A 21,808-nucleotide genomic window follows, 5' to 3' on the forward strand; every position below is an offset into this window, starting at 1 on the left:
GTGGAACATAGAGTGGATGTTGCTAAAGGAAGATATTGTAATATTTTAGTGTTACCTTCAAAGCAACACTACTGGAAAAACTATCAACACATCCTGTCATATGTTCCCTTAATGAACTAAAAGGTACAGTATATTGCCAACACTTGGAATTTTCCTTCTGCGTAGGAGTTAAAGTTAGGGTGTGATTTGAAAAAACACTTTTGCGCAACACATATGCTGTAGGCTGCTTTACAGATGGTCATGTCATTTAACTGGGGAGCGAATGCAATAAAATTTCTGCTTTCTTGCAGATATAGCAGACTTGAGTGTTGTGTTAGAAAAGGCTTTACAGTACTTAACCGATTAAACACTGCTCGCTTCTGTCTGTCAGGACAAGCACGTCTTGGCAGTGATAGCCCTCGACAAGATGCTAGAGAGGCTGAAAAAGTCCAATGAGCTTCTGGAGATGATCCTCAAAGGTCTTAATAACTACCTGGAGAAGAAGAGGCTCTATTTTCCACGGTTCTTCTTCCTGTCCAATGAGGAGCTGCTGGAAATCCTCTCTGAGACCAAAGACCTCACACGGTAAACAGCTTAAACAAGTCGGCATATTTGTTCAAGCTATCATAAGGATATTTCTGTTATATTAGTCATTATCCCTGATTGCAATTAACAGCGTTGGTGCAGACCAGAGTGAGTAGTTACAATCACTCATAAATAACACATCAAAGCACACAGCTTTGATGTGTGCAGAGGTAAACAACACATACACAGACACAACTCAAAAATCAGCCACATCAGGAGGATTCAAATGATAGTCAGTAAAATTCATTTTTGAGCCTGGACCTTAAAGAGTTAGTGAAGGCAGCAGATCTGATAGGAAGGGGGTTGCTGTTCTCAGAGTCCTGGGGCTGCAACCGCAAAGGTGTGGTCACCCCTGAGCTTAAGTTAAGATGGTGGGACAGCCAGGAGCCCCAAGTCAGCTGACCTGAGGAACCTGGAGGTAGAATGAGGGTTTAGGAGGTCTGCATTATAGGAGGGAGCCAGCCCTTTTTTCAGGCCTTTAGCAACACACAAGAGAACCACAAAATCAATTCTGATCCATACTGGCATCCAGTGGAGAGAAACCAGAATAGAGGTCATTTGGTCTCTCTTTTGGCATTCTTGACCATTCTCCGACGGGACAGGGATGATTGACGAATCCTAGTATACAGGGAGATGCAATAGTCTAAGCAGGAGGATATAAAAGCGCAAATTACTTTCTCAAGATCTTTGAAAGAGAGAAACGGCTTCATTTTGGCAATAGTACAAAGCTGGAAATAAAGGCTTTTACTGCTGCATTAACTTGCTTGCCAAACTTAAGAGGCAGAATCAAATGTCGTACCAAGGTTTTTGACATGGGGTTTGACAAGGGAGGAGATGGAGTAAGGAGGGCCAAGTATGACAGACTTCTCTTAATTCACCTGTAGGAAGTTTTGTGCCATCCAACACTGTATATCCTCAAGACAGTTATGTCCAGATTGGACTGATTGTTTGGTCCCAGGGGAAGATAAAGCTGTGTGTCATCGGCCTAACAGTGGGAGGAAATATTGTATGTACTGTATGTTTTTTTTTTTTTAATGATTTGGCCAAGGGCATGTACATAGAGAAAAGACTAGGATCTAGTGTGTACTACAAGAAAATGGTGAAACCACAGATCATTTGTCCTTCAAAAAGACTTAGAGATTCAACATGTGAAATGGGCAAATCTAGAAAAAGAAATAGAAACAATGCCTACTCAGCCTGCAAAGTGGTTTTCCCAGAAGCCAGATCTCTACTGCTAACCAACCTTTGTCTCATTTCAGCCAGGCCGTTTGGTTAATAATGAATGTGATTCCAGACAAAAGATGTTCTATCCTCTTACTCTCTCCCTCCCATTTCTATTTCTCTTTCCATTTTCACTTTACATTCCCTCTGTTCTCTCTTTGACTTCTGGGATTTGTCATCACATCATTACAGATGCACACAATCATGAGCTCTTCTCTAAAGAAGGGATTTTTGCAGTAGTGGGGCTGTTGGTAGGCCGGGGAGGGCAGTGTAAAGATGGGAAAGTGCCACTTTGATTTTTCAAAAAATTTAAGTCACTGGTTACTGAATGTAATACCAGACTGACAAAGGGGCTTGCTTTTGTTTCAGAGATACAGAGAAAACGAGCTACTCACTTTTTTTATTTTGAATGAGTCTCATCTGCTAGAGGTCCACTTCCGCTGGAGGACTGGAGCCTCAATACATGGGGTGCACACCCTACCAACTGAGCTATAGGGGTGCCCCAATATAATGACTTTCGAAAGAGTAGCCACATCAGAATATAGGTGACCAAGACCTTGCAACTGGTAGTTTACCGAAATACTCTTGACTCAAGGTCCACTTGCAAGCTTTTTTTTGCTTCTTATGAGGTGTAAACTACTGATTTTCATGATGTACTGATGAAATATAACTGTGGCAATCATCACATCTGAGCACAAATTGCCAGTGGTGTAGTTATCTCATTAAACCTCTTTAGTTTGACCTCTTAATGGATAAAAACCCATCTGCTAGTTTTCAGGTGGAAATGCACTCCCGCTCAAGGGTAATTGTCCTATAATATGGGACCTGACTTCAGTAAAAGAGGTTTGGGATCAGAAACAGTAAAAATGTGTTGTAGCTGTGAGACAAAGTCTGCAGTCTTTTTTACTTTTTAATGTTTTCACAGGAGGGGGACAGACATTCAGACTGTGTGCATCATTATTCTTTTACATAATAAATACACATTTTAATATTATCTGCAAAAAACAGCATGAATACTCAGTGATGTGGACCAATAATCCACCCTCACTGTAGCTGTACCCATTAAAAGTCCAATGTAATTGTGATCTTTCAAACTATGATGTATGCTTTATTTGTAGACAGTTGAGACAGTCCTGTGATGACTGGCGCATGTGCTTTCAATCCATTCACCGTACTTTCCCCCGGTGTGATCTGGAGGGAGAAGGAAGAGGGAATATATGTGGTTTTTTGTACGAACTGTCATTACTATAATCAGAAATTTCACAAATTCTACACACACAGCCTTAAGTACATAACAACATAGAAATATGTCTGGGTAATAGTGGCCCTGACAGTATTGACAATTTGCTCCTTGCCTTGCTGGTTGTGCAGTGAAAGCAGCAAATGAACGGGTCTACAACAACATCTGTAGTCGTCTGTCATTGTCTACACTGGATTCATTCATGTACAGTTCTGCTGCACACTCAGAGGCATTTTAACAAAGCTTGTAACCAAGTAGAAAATCACGTACTTGTGTGCGTAAAGTGCGAGTAAAGCTTTGACAATGAGGCGACCAGTGACAATAGCTTCCTTGGTTTAAATGGAAATAGATCTGTGTTACAGTTTACTTCTTCATATTGTGAAAATGTACACATGACTTAACTTTCACTTACAGTACATTGTGAAGGGCCAGTGTAAGATACACTTCATACATTAGATCAGATACACTCTAGACATTAGACAGTAACTAAGTGATTACATTTTCTGTCCTTACTCTCTTCCAGGGTGCAGCCCCATCTAAAAAAGTGCTTTGAAGGCATTGCTAGTGTTGTGTTCACTGATGTGCTAGACATCACCCACATGAAGAGCAGTGAGGGTGAAGTGGTGCAGCTGGTGGATATCATTTCCACCTCCAAAGCCAGGGGCCAGGTGGAGAAGTGGCTTCTGGAACTAGAAAAGAGCATGATTGCCTCCCTGCATAAGGTGTTGTGTGGACATTCATTATATATTGTATTTTTTGAGCTTCATTTATATACAGAAAGAAATGTATTTTTGTTGTTTTTGTTGAAATGGGATTTTAACACATTTGACTCAGTATTTGACACCAAAAGTGAGCCTGCACATCCAAGGCATCTCCCCATATGCTGTCTGATATTTTCCATTATACACATAGCAGGGAGTTAAAGCCTCTGTCTCTGTTGTGGTCCATTGTAGGTAATTGGAGAGGCGATCGAGGCGTACCCCAAGGAGTTGAGGATCAACTGGGTCCGTGCTTGGCCAGGCCAGACGGTGCTGTGTGTCTCACAGGTCTACTGGACCAAGGATATTCATGAAGCCATTAATTCAGGACAGAAGGTGATCAGCTGCTTATTGTAACTGTTAACATGCATTATATACAGCATTCTGAATTACAGTTTACATAGTGTCTTAGTGTTGGGCTTGTATAAGGCACTTGATACTGTTGCTGGGGATCTTTCATAAAGAGACCTCTCATGTACAGAATTGTCATTATATTCAAGTCACAGAGCTGAGCATCTGTTTTTCTTAAATAAATAAATCCCTGACTAAAAAAAACCAGAATGTTGTTCAACAACACTTAGTGCTGTTTTGAACATCTTTCAAGAATCCAAACCATCTGGATAGAAAACTAGCCCATCCATGCTGAAACACATCATCATGGTATGCTCTGAAGCTCCATGTTGTCTGTATCAAAGCTGTAACCATGGCAACGTACGCTGTGAAGTCTCTCATGTCAGACAGAACACAAGAAACAGCCTAAAAGATTTTCAGAGGTTGTAAAGATGAGGTCAACAAGGTCTGATCTAATCTAACAGATTACCTTTCAATGAGTGCAGTAATGACTTAGTGTCACTCTCTACAAGCTGTCATTTAATTCAAAACAGTTCAGCTTTGAACACAGAAACTGAAATGGACATGGGAACAGCTGGTCTGAATGAGGATTATAAACTGTATTCAACCTGTGTTACAACCCAGCTCACAAGGGGAAAAGTGAACAAAAAACAACCGATGGAAATGGTTGAAATGTAGTTATTTATTTAAATCAAAGTGTTCTAAATTGTTTTAATTCACAAAAGGCAAAAAGGCCAGAACAACGAAAAGAGCGGGTGGGTGCTTTTCAAACAAATGAAATAATCAAAACCAAAAGAGAACTCTCTAAAAATGAGAGCTTACCTAAATCCCACACCAAACAAAATGGAAATAAAACCCTCCTAAATGAGACCTACTATTCAAATGGAAAATGAGAACCAAAATACGAGGGAAAAAAACCACCCCTAAGCCTATTGAAGCTAACAAACAATATAACTAAATGTATGTGAAAATCAGTCCCCATCTAAACTTAGCTCAATTCGAGTCTAGTTGCCAACATGATACCAAAAACAGAACTCTGACAAATCTGTCACACAACAAAGTGGATCTCTCCTGTGCCGAGGACTGGTCACCAAAGATGCCAGCCACCGACTGCCAAGCTGAGACGTCTCTTGTAGCCGGCAGGAAATGACAGCTTGCAGGGGATTGGACACTGGCTGGCTCCTCCCCAGTCGCCGTCCTCTTCCGGAGGAGGAGTCCTGTTTCCATTCACATATGCACAGGGCACAAGAACACGCACAGACACGGTGGCAGCCATAACAACCTGCCACATCAAATGAAGAGCACATACTGTATATCTCATCAGCTGACATATCTTATTAAGCTGATGCAGCCAGCAGAGGTCTGCTGCCATAACCAGTTTCAATTTAATGCTGTTTTATAAAGTTGGACTGGAAAACCCTTTGTATCACAGGTTTTATATGTATATTGTATTCATTTATTTATGAAATGTTCCTTAAGAGACACGTTTGTACATTTTACCTCATAAGGTGAAGACCATGCCCAGCCAGCAGGAGCACCCATAAAAGAAAGTAAAGTGTGGTGTTTTTCTCATAGAAATCTTGACAATGATGGACTTAGTTGTTGTTGCAGGGATCAAACTTCTGACCTTCATAGATGGGGTCGTGATAGCATCCTCCCTCTTTCTTGCTAAACTCCAGAATACTCTGCCTTCTATTTAATCATACCTCTCTCCCTCAGGCCTTAGATACCTACCTGGAGCAGAACAATAGACAAATTGATGACATTGTGGCACTCGTACGTGGCAAGCTATCCAAGCAGAACCGGGTGACCCTCGGGGCTCTTGTTGTGCTGGACGTCCATGCCAGGGATGTGCTTGCCTCACTGGTACATAAAGGAATAAGTGACGAGAATGACTTTGAATGGCTGAGCCAACTGCGCTACTACTGGGTGGTATGTAAAAGGGGCAGGGGTTGATTGATGTGAGGGTGTGAGAACTGATGATATATACCCAGTGATTGACTTCTGAACTCTGTTTCGTGCCCTGTACAGGAGAATCACCTCCAGACCAAGATGATCAATGCTGGGTTGCCTTATGGTTATGAATACCTGGGCAACACTCCACGTCTGGTCATTACCCCACTCACTGACCGCTGCTACCGGTAAAGCTGCTACACAGACACCCTCAACAGTTCACTGTCTTTTTCTAAAGTCTGTTTGCTGGTGATGCTTACATCTATGTACAATTACACTTGTATGACATGTACAGTATGCTGCACCTTGCAGAAACTTCAGATATGGCTTTAAAGCTGTTGTGTGGTCAGAGTTTATTAGAGTTAATTTTGAAACCTTTAACAACAGTCACTGCCTCAGTTCTCTAATACGTTACTTGCCAAATCCCTGTATTGCAGTGCAATACATACTTGCAGTATGTGGAAGTATGAGGTTGCAATGTGTCTGAAAGCCGAACACTCGAAAGCTGCCACTATACAGCTTCCCTGCAGTGAGGCTCTCAGTCACTTCAACATCTTTCTAAATGTTTTGTCAGTGGGCTGGAGTGGACCTATTTCGACAGATTCTGTCGACAAAAATATATGTACATAGCACACTGAGGAAACACATAATCACATGACAATCACTGACAGGCCATCAAGTATTACATGAGCCTTCTCCCATCCGTTCCTCCTACTTCAGCACTTTGTTTGGTGCCCTCCACCTCCATTTGGGAGGGGCCCCCGAGGGCCCAGCTGGCACAGGCAAAACAGAGACAACCAAAGACTTGGCCAAAGCTGTGGCCAAGCAGTGTGTGGTCTTCAACTGCTCAGATGGACTGGACTACATCGCTCTGGGCAAGTTCTTCAAAGTGAGTACAGTTTTCTTACCATAAGTTAGAATTGCTAGAATTTTCTTACCCCTTGTTATCCGAGCTTCAACTCACACAAAGTCGTGAAAACACGCATCAGTCAAAACTGATACACACTTGGAAACCTAATGAAGCAAAGCATGTAGAAGAAATGTTTCATATATTACATACTCTATTCCCAGGTGCTGTGGCCTTCTGTTAGATGGAAGTGCTGCACAACAGATAGTTACACCTTGGCATATACTACAAACATAACTATCAGCACTTCAGAGAGCCAGATAGTAGTAGTGGTGACACAGAGGTTACATTCCCCTCTCATTCTTATTTCCTCCTGTCACAGAATAGCATGCAAACATTTAAATGTCACTGTCTACACACCACTACAATCTATCCTTACAAATATAATGCAGTGTGGCAATGAAGCTGTGCTTTCCAACCACTATGCACACGAAATATAATGATATATTAGTATAAATGAAATGTGAAATATATGCAGTCAATTACACATGTACATTGTTCCTGTCACAGTACCTTAGTGCAGGTGTAAGAAGTGTAGAATATTATAATTAAAAAGACCCATTTTTATATTATTATGTGTGTGTCTTGAATGCAGGAAGCCACAACAGCCACACTAAATGAAAAAAATTCTTTTTACACTGAAACTGTGTAGACCCTACTGAAATGTACTCCCACTTGCCATACTGAAATAGCTGTATTTGTGTTTGTATGTGTGTGTGTGTGTGTGTGTGTGTGTGTGTGTGTGTGTGTGTGTGTGTGTGTGTGTGTGTGACCAGGGCCTTTTGTCCTGCGGAGCTTGGGCCTGTTTTGATGAGTTTAACCGCATTGACTTGGAGGTACTGTCTGTGGTGGCTCAACAGATTCTCACCATACAGAGAGGTTTGTGCTGTTTTTTTTTTTTTTTCTTTGACTTTCTGGCTTTTTTCCCCCGCCTTTGATCTTTGCATAAGCCAGCAGTATACCAGAAAATAGTTTGGTGTATTCTCATCAGTAAAAAAGCAGGTTTTTGACTACAAAGAGATGCAGCATGGAGCTAAGGCAATTTGTGTAGGCTGGCCAGCAGAACTTCAAGCATAGCTGTGTTCAGTGCAGCACAGCAGTGTGTCCTGTGTGTGCTACAGGCATCGAATGACTTGCCATAGGATGCAGGAGCCAAAGGGGTATACAGATGTTTCTTAACTCAAAACTAAAGTTTGAAAATGCGAATAGGTTTCTCCTACTTAACTTCTGCTACAGTAAAACTATTTTTCGCAGTTGTTTTTAGTTTTTCTGTATCCAAATTTTGTTCTGTGTTGTCCAAGTTATGAAGTTATTGAGCTTTGGGCTCAATAAAACTGGCCTGACAACACTTGACTGACCTAAGCTGTAAGTTAGCCTCTGTGCCTATGGCCTATCAACACAAGTGTTAAGATGTGCATTTGTATTTTTATGTGCAATACGGTGTGCACAGGCCCATGACGTGTCTCGGCACGTGCACACAGTTGTGGAGGACATGGTTTCTACAGATGTGCTTCTCAGGGTGTGCTCTTTACCCAAAAGTGTCAAGGCAGGACCCCGATTCAGCAGTAGGAATAAAGACTGCATCCTTTAATAGTGTGAACTACTCCTGTCTTCGACTGTCTTCATCAGAGTACTAATTAATACACACTGTATCTTACTGCATCTGTGCGTTCAGGAATTGCTGCCCATACTGAGATACTGACGTTTGAAGGGACCGAGCTGAAACTGGACCCCTCCTGTGCTGTATTCATTACTATGAATCCTGGCTACGCTGGACGTTCTGAGCTACCAGACAACCTCAAGGTACTTTAGCAGTTTCTCAACTATTCTCTCTATTTTAAATGTCCAAACGCATATTCACATACAGTTGGAAGGTCAACATTCTTTGTTTCTCAGCTAAAAGTAGTTCCAAACATAGGTGTGTTTTATGCCTAAAAGAACAAAAAAAATAGGCAGACCTTCAGTTGAAAATGTTTTGCTATTAAACACTTGTTTCCATTCAGTTAAAGTGTCTCTTTACACCAGGCTCTGTTCAGGACTGTGGCTATGATGGTGCCGGACTATGCAATGATCGCAGAGATTGTGCTCTACTCGTGTGGCTTTGTGACTGCACGGCCCCTGTCTGTGAAAATTGTGGCAACTTATCGACTCTGTTCGGAGCAGCTTTCCTCACAGCATCATTATGACTATGGAATGAGGGCTGTCAAGTCTGTGCTGACTGCTGCTGGGAACCTCAAGGTGTCTCAATACAGATTCATTTTGATGTGGTGTGATTACATTTTTTGTTCATTTACCTGAATATTTTCTCTGAAAAGAGAGTCGGTTTGTTAATGTGTCATACTGTTATTGTGACATTTTTAGAGATTTTAATGAGATTTTAATTTCAGTAAAACACATTTCAATATAGTGGAATGATCTTTACTTAATTGAGAGGCAGCCGTTTCCCAACTCTTGCCTTGCTTGCGCTGACGACAGTAGTTCTGAGTAAGTTAAAAGGCAAATGTGCACATACTGTAGCTGACTGTAATGTCTTGCCTCGTCCTCAAAATGGACTTTACGTTACATTTTAATGTAGAACAAGCAAGTTTATTTTAAGAAGGGTTACATGTTACACACAAAATGTGTGTCTTCTTAGGAATATTTCTGTCACTTTTGCCTTTTTAAAATGTATTTAATCATCTCATTTTCTCCTCATCTTCCTTGGGGGTGGTTGAATTGCACCGCAGCTTGCATTTCCAGAGGAGAATGAAGACACCCTGTTGCTGAGATCCATTATTGATGTCAATCTGCCCAAGTTCCTGGCCCATGATCTGAAGCTATTTGAGGTGGGATAGAGTGGAGCTTCTCCTGTCTTGATTAATGGAGCGATACACATCAAGTGATGTCAGCCCATGTTAATTCCAGTCAGTTCATTTGGATCCATGATGCACAAGGACAGTTTAAGTCTGTTTGAGTCAGAGCAGTTCACTGGATTATGCATGTGTGTGTGAGTGAATGGTTATTTTCTCTGAGTTTCTGAATATATATGTGTCCATCATTTGTCTGACTATCTCAAGGTGAGTGTGTGTGCGTGCATGTTTAAAATGTGTTTACTGTAAGTGCGTGTGTTCAACTAAACCCTGAGATTCCTCCCTCCCTGTTCCTCAATTACTTTACCTTTCCATCTCAGGGTATCACCACTGACCTCTTCCCGGGGGTCAAGCTTCCAAAACGGGACTACCACATCCTGCTTGAGGCCATTGAGGAAAACTGCCGGCGCATGAACCTGCAAGTCACCGACTTCTTTGCTGAGAAAATCCTGCAGATCTTTGAGATGATGATAGTGAGGCATGGTTTCATGCTGGTGGGGGAGCCGTTTGGAGGCAAGACCAGCGCCTATCGTGTGCTGGCAGCAGCCCTTCATGACGTCTGTGAAAAGGTATGATGTCCTATTTAAATCTCACTAGTAGGCTCTAGTGGTAGGTGGCTGCTCTGCTCTCTATCTGAATAATCAAGGAATAAAAGCTCGTATGCTAACTGGTTGTTGCTGACAGTTAGGTAAGACTTGTTACTTAAAAGAATGGTAACAGAAGTGGAGACAAGTGTCATGTGAGGTTGCAAGTTGTATATTCAGCATACTATATGTCATGATTCCTTATGTGGCATTAAGTCTTGATCAATAGCTACTGTAAACTGCTGTTTTCTCTGTTGTATGCCCAGAGTTGTCCTTGAGGTCAAACTAATTAATAATGTTCCGGTTGGGTATTAACCTTATCAATTTGTCAGAAATTTAAAAAAAAAAAAAAAAAGCCTAATCTCCAGATGGTTAACCATGCATTTTTAAAATTGTATTTTATTACAGATTTTCATGGGGTTTCCTGAGTCCTTGGGACATGAACTTGCTCAGTCAGTCAAAAAAAAAAAAATCATATATACCCTCATGTCAACAGAAAATATGTGTTACACTCAATATCCAAGGCTTATCTGAGCTACATGTTTGTCCCAAGTAAACACATCCATCCAATTTGTCAGAGCTGTAGTCTTTGTTTAGTAGTTATCGATCTCACAGAGAAGAGCAGGACTGGCTTGTTGTATTTACATGGCTGAGAAAGCTGAGATGCATCCCACCAAGGAGACAGATGAAGGCCTGCTGATGGAACGCCTGGGAATGCCACATTTATCATCGTCATCCTTGTTGCTGCACATCCACTGATCATGTCCAACCCCCCCATTTTTTTTTTTTTTCAGCCACTCACTTTTCTCATTGTTTTTAACTCTAACTGACACCTTGTCTGAGAAGCCGTTTGTTGCAGTTTTTACTTCTCTTCCGCAGTTTGCAGAAGTCCTGTCATGCAGACGCTAATCTTCTAAGCAATTTATGAGTGTTGGCAGAGACAAACTGGTCTAATGAGTGGCTCTTCATGCACATTTATAGTGTGTTTAAAAACTGGACATGTATGTGTGTGCATGTACACACAGCACATATGTCAAACCTATTCGGCAAAGGGCTGAGTGGCTGAAGGTTTTCTTTCCAACCAAGCAGCAGCACACCAGACTTGACTCATTTCATCAGCTGATCTCAGTCTTCAGACAGCTGATTGGTCAGACTGCGTGCTCTTGATTGGTTGGAGGAAAAACCTGCAGCCACACGGTCCTTTGTGGAATGTGTTAGACATGCCATACATTATCTAATTTGTATTTGTCTATGCACCCCTTTTTTTTCTTGAGTTTATGACATATCTATGTGTTTTCTATATGTCTTTTGTGTGTTTGTATGTATGTGGTTGTTCCACCAGGGTTTGATGGATGAGAACCAGGTACAGATTACAGTTATCAACCCTAAATCCATCACCATGGGCCAGCTGTACGGCCAGTTTGATCCCGTCTCTCACGAGTGGTCTGATGGCATCCTCGCCGTCAGCTATAGAACCTTTGCTGCCTCCCAGGTAAGATGGCTGCCCAGAGTACAGCAGTTTAAACTGCTTTAGTTTCAGACTCAGGCAAACAACCACACAGTGCTGTCTAACATGTGAAGCAGCAGGTTCATTCAGTGATAGGCTCCGTCAGACGTGCATACAGATGTTCACCGTTGGGAGCTATGCAAAGTTAGTCACACATCACCTGTTCTTCTTTTGGATACAGGGCGTGTGAAATCCATTATGATCATGTTCATACGTGCAGTAAAATTTTCTATATTCGTATAATATTTCATGCTGCACAATCTCAGATATTGTGCAAATTAAGCAGATGGTTTGTGGGAGCTGTAACACCACAGCTTTCCATATGATGGAAGGTGGGAAATTCACATCATTTACCATTGTGGAGATGCCACACCTCCTGCTAAATGAGGACATAGCTGAGGAGACAAGCTAGGAAGTCACGTTACTATTGGTATACTCCGAGAGATTTCTCAAGGTCATTGATTGAGTCTGTGCCTGGGAAACTACTCTATGTTAAGACAGGCTGCCAAAAATACACACAGAGCAGAGTGTAGTCACTTTCCCATCAGTGCTAACAGAGCCTAACTTGCCCCCTGTTAGTTTCATTGAGCCTTTTACGTTTTCTTTTTCATTCTAAAATGTCAGACATTACAAAATTTTCATCTTGTGTTTAGTTTATTACACACAAAACTGTTATTCTGAAACTGTTGTCAGAACTGTTCTGAGTGATGGGCTTTTTCACATCTGTCAGAAGACCTAAAAGCGAATAACTGTCTTTGTGAAAGAAGTGTTGCTGTAGGAGAGACGTAAACATTTTTTAAAGATGCTGTTTCTCAGGGGAACATGCAGTGCAGTGTCTGTTATACTGTTCAGCATCAGCTGGATCACAGTCGGCTGGATTTCTTTTGGACGTAAGCATCAAGCATTTAAGTAATGCATCAAACTGGGCTTCTGACATCATATAGAAGATCTTGACGCTCCAGCATCAGCTTGTGAAGCTGTGTTATGTAACACCCCCCAAGAAGTGACAGGTGGCTGTTACCTTCAGGGGGTTGGAGGACCTAGTAGAGCTTTTTGTTATCGTTATCTTTCAGTGTTTTTCATTTTATATCAGTTTAATACTGAATGCTAAGTTTTTTTGTTACTATGTGACTGGATTTGTTGTACAAATGCATCAGTTGTTTATCCTGACCTTCTCATGTCCTTTTCAGATCTTGAGAACTTACATAGAAATCACCAGAATTAGTCAAATTGATGGTGTCTTTACTGACACATAATCAGTATAAATCACAGACTTTAAAACGGATACTGTCTCCATGGAAACAGGCATTTGAAGCAACTTGGTGTCACAAGTTAAAGCAGAGTATTTGAATTATATCTCTGTCTCAGCGACTTGATGCTACTTAAAATAGACATTCAGGTTACTCGTAAGGCAGCACTGAGAGGACAGTAGAGATGTAGATTTATGCTATTAAATTAAAGCCATGTGCTTCCTTCATAATGTGATTAATAAACTGCTGCTATTCTTCCTACAGGTTGAAATCTTAAAGCATGTTGCACTTGTGGCACATCAGGATGTGGCCAGAGGTGCAACATACTCAAGTATTTCATGTTATAGGGAGCTGTGCAGCAAGAAGAGACTGAGATGCATTATTGTCCGCTCATTCTTAGTTTACGAGTTTGCAATGGATCATTGTGCAATAGGCATGACGTTCCAATTAATTTCAAGCTGGTAGAAAGAAAGGCTGCAGTGACAGGGTAAACAAAAGAAACATTTTGCTGTCTTGTTAAATTTAGATCTTTAATTCATGCGCTCTCTCATTCATGCGCATACACAGTAGACACACATGGACAGGCGATTTACAGATGGCAGTGGGTGCACGTCATAATGGAAAATCATTTGTTCGCCCTATTCTCAGATTGTTTCCAAATGAACTTGTCATTGTAAAAATTGTCTCTGTATATAAAGTTGTCATTTTACAAATTGTTTTTTGTCAATGAATAACGAGCGTGAGGAGTGGTTATGACAGCCGAGGCAGTACATACTGATGCAATGAAAATAGAAAACGAGAACAAGGCTGGTTTTAATTCAGTTTCAAAAAACTCATTTTCATCTCTGGGAGAAAGGCTTTCTTTCTTTCACACTTTTTTTTTCTGAACCACATTTTACTAAACTAATTCTTTGTGTGCTAATCTGGAGTCAGCAGCAGTGTAGTGTATTAAACTCAGTACATACACAGTGTTTTCCTTTTTTTTCAGTGCCAACACTCTCTGTCAGATCATTACATTACAGCAAACTCGCTTCCCTCTCAAGCACCAGATGGCCCCAGCCCAGGCATCTCCATTTGTTTATATTTCAACAAATCAATTTAAAGCACAGCCCTTGCCAGTCCATTTAACTGGAGAATTGACTCTTGTTGTCAACCCCTATTATGACAGTGTAAATGTTAATTTCATTCATTTAGCAAACATTCTTTGCTTAGATTATAATGCACAGGAGTTCTTTCGTGACCTTGAAAGTATGCACAGGGATTTCTATGAGGAAAAAGAAATGAAAACAGTATGTGCAAACGATTAAAGGATACTCGCACTGTCTTTATAAACCAAGTGGTAGAGCACAAGTCCTTTTTGTGCACATTTAAAATGTTCTTCTAAACTTTAAAGCTCCGTGAATACTTAAGAAATTTTGCATATTTTAATACTGTAGGGGCCAGCCTTGGGTAAATTTAGTTTGTCTTTTGCTTGTTTTATCTCTCTGTCTCTCTATCTGGTTGTGCCTTCTTACATCCATTCATCCCTTCGTCCATCTGTCATGCTACCTCAGAATCAAGAATGATTGAGTGATTGATATTCTAATTTTTTTACCTTTTTGTTACTTCTAATAAAGAAGATAGGCCAGGAGGTCACCAGTGTGGCCAATATTGGTGGCTGTTTGTGACCTTTCTTTCCATGTATACATGCATAATTGTGCTATAAATCGTGCTGTAAGCATTCCTTAATTTCCTTAATCTTATTTCTTCCTTCTCTCAGAGCCCTGACAGAAAGTGGCTTATCTTTGACGGCCCAGTGGACGCTGTGTGGATCGAGAATATGAACACAGTACTTGATGACAACAAGAAGCTGTGTCTGATGAGCGGCGAGATCATTCAGATGTCACCGCAAATGAGCCTCATCTTTGAGCCCATGGACCTGGAGGTGGCATCGCCAGCCACAGTGAGAAGCACCTTTACTTCCTTCATGGGTCTCATCACAGTGTGTCTCGTTTTTCTATGTTGTTACCATTGAAGGCTTCCAGTCTCTGGATCTAGCCGAGCATGCACCTCGTATTGCTTTAATTTAGTGTCAGACAATTGTTGCACCCATATTAAAGTTTTCTTCCTGTGACATTACGCTGCACTGATTCTGACCACATTTTGGGAAATCTAGTCCATCACTTCCTAACCCACATCATCTTATTATTAGTTACAGTTACATAAAAGCTTTTGCTCATGATGCCATCATGCCTTTATTTATGTCTTTATTACACACACTCAAGATTATTTCACTGGTCAAGCCCCGGCACTGTCTGCTTTCATTTTCGGTTGACTACCCAAATAGTGCAGTTTGTCAAAAAAGGAACAACTATAAAAAAATATTTGTCTGTTTAATCTATTAGGTCCTTGGGTCAGTATTTACTCATTATATTTAGTCTTTGTTTAAACTTAAGTGAAGTGTCAGATGGGTGTAATGAATACTCTTAAGCTCAGACAGTCACAAGGAATTACTCTTTTTGAAAGTCAGTTAGTATGCTTGGTGTATTTTGAAAATGTCTTCATGCATTTAACCATTTAATTTTCCCTGTTTCTCTCCTGTCATATTTAACTGAGGCAATGTAATATGGAAGTTGGCAATAGATTAAGATGTTGATGATGTTTCTCACACACCAGAGATGAAGAGGTAGAGCGTGGGTGGAGTTGACGCAGGACCAATGAAGCCTGGCTAGCTCAAAGTGGCCATGCTCATAATTATGCTTTACTTTAATATAATAGTTAATTATATGTAATATAATGTAAACTAGTGAGTTATGTAAAAATTCAGCCCCTGTGCAGTTTTCATGAGCAGGCAAAAGAACCATAGAGTCTGTTTTTTGTACTCGGCTGTAAACGTGTTTTTTTTCTCCCATAAAGTTTGTCATTTTAATATGGGGGGCCTATAGGAATTGACTTGTTTTTGGAGCCAACCTCAAGTGGCCTTTTGAGGAACAGCGGTTTTTGGCTCTTTCACACTGGCTTCATTTTTCAGCCCTGGAGGTTGCTGCTTGACACAAAAGCTTTTTTTTTTTTTTTTAATTGTACCTTTCCTTATGGTTCTTTGTTGTGCAGCAGTAACAAAAGCTCTTGATTTCAATACATAGATTCCTTTAGAGAATACCTTTGCATCTCCCTGGTTCTGCTTTTTTATGAAACAGACTTCTATTTTTGATTCTCTATAGCCTGCCAGCTGTTTCTTTCATCATTTGAATGCAGAGGCATCAACGTTTTTGTGATCACAGTGAACTTTCCCCACTTTGTGCAGGGTCCCTTTTGTGCACTGTTGATCTCTCTGTCTCTTTTTTCCTACATTTTTCCTCTTTTTCTCTTTGTCTATGAAAGCTACTTTTCTCCCTCTGTGCACCGTCTTTAAAACCCTATTTTTCTTTTTCTTTTTTAGCTACTGCTCATACATTATGTCCTCACCCTCACCTCACATGCGTATTTTTCTTTTAACTTAACCTGCATGCCTTTCTGAAGCTATTCCTTGGGTGGGACTTGAAACTATGGGACCTCATTAAAAAGCTCCCTTCTGGGAAAGGTTGTAACATATTTATCAGATTGTCATTGGACATGGTGTCACATATGCAGCACACACTTAAGTACGCACAAGTATAAAGGATAGCATCAATGTAAATGTTATGCTGTTTGGTTGGATCAGGGCCACAGCACTACTAGAATGCTCACTTACACTATACTGCATTTATAGTTAACAATGTTGCATCCAAGAATTTGCTTTAATTAACCTGTTGTATTTACAGGTACTGGTCAGCTTGTTCTTCGTGAGTTAAATACCACTGGTTTAGATGTGTGTTTTCAGATGTGATATGTTTGTGGCAGGTGTCTCGCTGTGGTATGATCTACATGGAGCCTCATATGCTTGGCTGGCGGCCCCTTATGCTCTCCTGGCTCCACACCCTGCCCACCACAGTCAGTGCAGCTCACAAAGACCTCATCACTGCCCTTTTTGACCGCATACTGCCCACCTGCGTGCAGCTCATTCGAAAGACCACCAAGGTGCTGAACCACACTCAGGAAATACTTTTTTTTTTGGGTGGAACTGGTGTGTAGATTAATGTGTTGTCTTTACTCTCAAGGGAGTTTTTCACACTGCATATAGGGTTAAGCTGCTGCTTCAGTTTCTCATTCCAAAAAATGTATGAATATTACATTCATAAATGTGTATTTCTGCATGCATGTTTTAGAGTTTTAAGGTTTTTAAATAGTTGCATTTTTGTATTATTTTAGTTTTACTTGTCAGTTTCATACAGCAGTGTTTCTTGATTGACAAGTTAACTGCTAACTTTTTAATGAGTTCTGAGTCCAGTAGTGTACTCAGCCATCACTTCTTTTTTTAATGTGTGTTGTTTCTTTTCACTCAATCTCAGGAGCTGTCCCCGACCTCTGACACCAATCTAGTCAAGTCCCTGATGCATCTGATGGACTGTATGATGGATGAGTTTCATGATGAAGCAAAGATGAAGAGCATGAATGAAAAAGATATTTGCTCCTGGTTAGAGGTTTGTGCACACACCCACCATTACTACTGCTACTGCTACTAAACTAAGAGCATGTATTACCAATAATAAGATATTCATTGAATATGTAAACCCACAACTGGCTACGCAATCATGAAATGACCATTATGCATTACTAAACAACATTTATTATTGAGTTGATAAAGGTTTCAAAGTGCAGCCCATTGTACTGGAAGGAGTCCCCTGCATGCAAAACCCCCTTCCCACTCCCACAACTGTCAAAACAACCATGCCTCTGTTTCAGAAGTGTTACATGTCTACTTCCATAATCAACATACAGCATTCTTGCCAAATTAGTGTAATATGATTCAGTTCAACAAATAAACCCAAGCAGAAAACAGCTGAACCACAAGAGCTTAGAAACAGTAAGCTGACATCCAAGATTAACTGATGTGCCACTTTACATTTCATCAGGTCTCAGTCAATAAGTTACACTTGAACACACTGCAAAGACTATAGCTGACCATGCACATGCATTCTGTTCTTGGGTGAGAGGAAATAACTCGTAAGTAGTCTTTGTACTCTAAACAGTCCACGCTCTCAGAATACAAATTGAAAATACTTCTTTATAAAAAAATTGCACTGTCAAGTTTTGTTTTGCTTTGCATTGATGTTGTGAGAGTGCGGTTTTGCTTGTGGAAGCAGAAACACACGGTGGGGGTAGAAAAAGGTTTACATAAAGAGAGAAGCTACACTAAATAGGTAAAATCACAGAGAAAAGAGAGGCAGTCAGTGAAAGAAGACAGTCCTCTATCATGATAGGGACTGAGGAGAGCCGATGGTGCCTCTGAATCCTGTCTTTTGAAAGCACTGCTATTATCCCCCTGTGGCTCACTGCACTGATGAATGCTTTTCAACCCTCTCTCCCATGTTTCTCAGCAAGTCATTATCAAAGTGTTGAATTAATCAGCCTTTTAACAGCAGGATCTATCATGAGGCTGCTAAGCTCATGATAAGTCAAGAGGGCATATGAATTTTCAATTCCTACAGAATTCCTGCTGTTTTCTTCCAACAAAGACATCTCTCCTTTTTGTGTTTGTCTTGTAAAATAGTCTGTGCATTGTACATTTGAATCAGTTTATTAATTGCAAACCTTGTCTGTATGATCAGATTTTTGACTGCAAACTGTATCCCTATGCAGGGATTCGTGATGTTTGACTTTTGTTACAGTGTCATAGTATCTATTTACATAGTCTACATAGTTAATCATCAATACTCAGAAGCTCCATCTCAAACAAGTTTGTTCATTTTGTGGGTTATGGTCCACAGGTAAATACTATACAAAATTATGATAAAGCATAACAAAATACAAAAAATGCAGCCCCAAAGCAACTGATATTTTATGATACAATATAACAAAGTAGTAATTTTACACCACAAGTTTCATCTTCACCCAGTAATCACATTCTGCTTTAGCAACCAGGCTGATAACGTTGTCATCCAACCTGTTTACTGAAAGGTAAAAGTCCCTCCCCCACTCGACCAGATGCAGCAAAATGTGTGTTTGCTCAACGTGCTTGACAATTTTGAGGGACTTAAAGTACATTTATTTTGGGATCATTTTGAGCCTTCATGGAGCAATTGACGCATTAGATACACAAATGAATATGAATTAGGGTTGAAAAAGCAGTGACGCTGACGATATTATCACATGCTGTAAGAACCCAGACTCAACATTTCCTAAAAAATGCAACACAAGGTGCTTGACAAAAGATAAAAACATAAAATAGCAGTAACATACAGTAACAAATACCCCCCCACCCCCATCATACCTGCAGACCTACAACATGCACACGCACACACACGCCCACCCCAACGAAACTGTCGGTGTAATGGCAGGGCACTGAGGAATCATGAGAGGAAAAAGAAAACCACCTATGGGGAGCTCATCCACGCTGCGAAGGATCAAAGCCCATGGCCACAGGAAGCGCCACCGCAACAGAGACCCTCGACCCAGAAAAACCGGGGTGGACCCCATACATAGTGCAGAGCCCTCCGGTCCCCCGACCTGGGCAGACCGGGGTGGACAGAGCCCCCCAGTCCTCCGGGTCCGAGGGGTCCCCAGGACGACGCCCCGGGAGGCAGACCAGACACCCCTCCCAGCGTGGAGGCCCCCCATGAGGAAACACTGGAGCTAAAACCTAAAAGATAATAGAATAAAAAGACCTAAAACCTAAAAGACAATAGAATAAAAAGACCTAAAACCTAAAAGACAATAGAATAAAAGACCTAAAACCTAAAAGACAATAGAATAAAAGACCTAAAACCTAAAATTGAATAGAATCAAAGGACGTAAAAAATAAAAGACAATGGGCTAGGGTAAAACATGTCTGAATTAAAAGAGTATAAGAAATCAGTTGAAAGCCAAACTAAAAAGGTGAGTCTTGAGCCTCCTTTTAAAAACATCACCGGTCTCTGCGGTCCTGATGCACTCTGGCAGGCTGTTCCAAAGCTTCGGACCATAGTGGCTGAATGCCGCCTCTCCGTGGGCTTTGGTCCGAACCCTTGGAACAATCAAAAGGCCTGTGCCAGAGGACCTCAGGATCTGCGAGGGCTGATATGATAAGAACAGGTCAGATAAATAAGATGGCCCAAGACCGTTAAGACACTTAAAAACTAATAAAAGCACCTTAAAGTTGATCCCTGAAACACGGGGAGCCAATGCAGCGATTCTAAAACTGGTGTATCAGTTTTGGATCATTTTGGCCTGAAGTCTGTTTAAAAACTTATTATAAATAAAACACAGGTTCTGTGTATGAACTACACACTGAGCAACTTTATCAGACAGAAATATAAATTAAAATGGGACTCGGGAAGTATAAAATATCTTGGAGTCTTCATTACACAAGACCTGAGTAAACTCTATGAAATAAATTATAATAAAAATAACGACAACATACAGAAAGACCTGTCAAAATGTTTATCAATAACGTTAGATTTTAGCTCAAGAATTGAGGCAATTCCAGACCCCCTATTTACGACATGGGATAAGCAAATATCACGATTGGTTTGGGGAAGCAAAAGGCCCAGAGTCAAATTGAAAACACTTCAACTAGAGAAACAAAGGGAAGGCCTTGCACTGCCCAATTTAAGAGAATATTTTTATGCTGCTCAGTTGAAATACATGGTATTTTGGTGTTCTCCAGAATATTATGCCAAATGGAAGAAAATAGAATTCACTCAGAGCAGAAATCTACCTTGGGCCAGGCTAGGAGACAAGCACTACAGACACCAGGAAGACGATAGCTTTACTGTTTCTGAAACACTAAAAACCTGGACGGATATAGTTAGGATATATAAATTTGAAGGAGACTGTAGGTTATTGCTATGGACTTTGCAGACAACTCTTTTCATACCAGGACAAACTGACAAAACCTTTACAACATGGATAGATAGAGGTAATACAGCCATTTGCACACTGACAGAAGAGAATATTTTTAAGTCTTTTGAAAGGGTTAAAAACAAATTTAAACTAGAAAACACAGACTTGTTTCATTACTTACAACTAAGACACTTTTTTGATACACAGGTAAAAACAGATATATCATCAAAAAGCAATGTGCTGGTTAAAATGATGATGGATGCCTATGAGGAAATGCCTTCCAAAGCTGTCTCTAAATTGTATGCATGTCTACAGAAATGTAATGGTAATACCTCACTGTATATAAAATCCAAATGGGAAGATGAACTACAGACCGAAATTTCAGAGTGTGATTGGCATTTATTATGTAAGACACAACACAGCTCTACGAGCTCTAAACGCTGGAGAGAGTTTGGCTGGAAAAATCTGACACGTTTCTTTGTCATGCCGCAAATTAAAAGCAAACAGACTGGACAACAACAAAAATGTTGGAGACAATGTGGAAACTATGATGCCAATCACAGTCATATTTTCTGGTCGTGTGCCAAACTACAACCTTTCTGGGATGACAGTATTGGACTTTTGGAGGACATCTTAAAATATAAGGTAACCAGGGGCCCACGGGTTCTGTATCTGGGATTGATCTCAGAAGGAGTTATTATGAAAGAAGACAGGTACCTCTTCCAAATAATGATTGTTGCCTATAA

The 21,808-nt window shown here is 40.6% G+C and overlaps 1 protein-coding gene across 1 annotated transcript in view; it reads left to right on the forward strand.

The window, feature by feature from the left end:
* Nucleotides 1-21,808, forward strand: part of dnah7 (dynein, axonemal, heavy chain 7) — a 73,295-nt gene that overhangs the window by 16,556 nt on the left and 34,931 nt on the right. The window contains exons 20-34 of the mRNA XM_070975445.1: nucleotides 371-564; nucleotides 3,549-3,747; nucleotides 3,979-4,119; nucleotides 5,854-6,066; nucleotides 6,166-6,275; nucleotides 6,808-6,976; nucleotides 7,771-7,873; nucleotides 8,670-8,797; nucleotides 9,020-9,232; nucleotides 9,721-9,819; nucleotides 10,164-10,412; nucleotides 11,770-11,919; nucleotides 14,944-15,126; nucleotides 17,043-17,219; nucleotides 17,591-17,722. Coding sequence (XP_070831546.1) covers nucleotides 371-564; nucleotides 3,549-3,747; nucleotides 3,979-4,119; nucleotides 5,854-6,066; nucleotides 6,166-6,275; nucleotides 6,808-6,976; nucleotides 7,771-7,873; nucleotides 8,670-8,797; nucleotides 9,020-9,232; nucleotides 9,721-9,819; nucleotides 10,164-10,412; nucleotides 11,770-11,919; nucleotides 14,944-15,126; nucleotides 17,043-17,219; nucleotides 17,591-17,722 — 2,460 coding nt within the window. The remainder of the gene's footprint in view (nucleotides 1-370; nucleotides 565-3,548; nucleotides 3,748-3,978; nucleotides 4,120-5,853; nucleotides 6,067-6,165; nucleotides 6,276-6,807; nucleotides 6,977-7,770; nucleotides 7,874-8,669; nucleotides 8,798-9,019; nucleotides 9,233-9,720; nucleotides 9,820-10,163; nucleotides 10,413-11,769; nucleotides 11,920-14,943; nucleotides 15,127-17,042; nucleotides 17,220-17,590; nucleotides 17,723-21,808) is intronic.

This window comes from Chaetodon trifascialis, chromosome 12 (assembly GCF_039877785.1).
Source record: "Chaetodon trifascialis isolate fChaTrf1 chromosome 12, fChaTrf1.hap1, whole genome shotgun sequence".
In the NCBI taxonomy this organism is placed as follows: Eukaryota; Metazoa; Chordata; class Actinopteri; order Chaetodontiformes; family Chaetodontidae; genus Chaetodon; species Chaetodon trifascialis.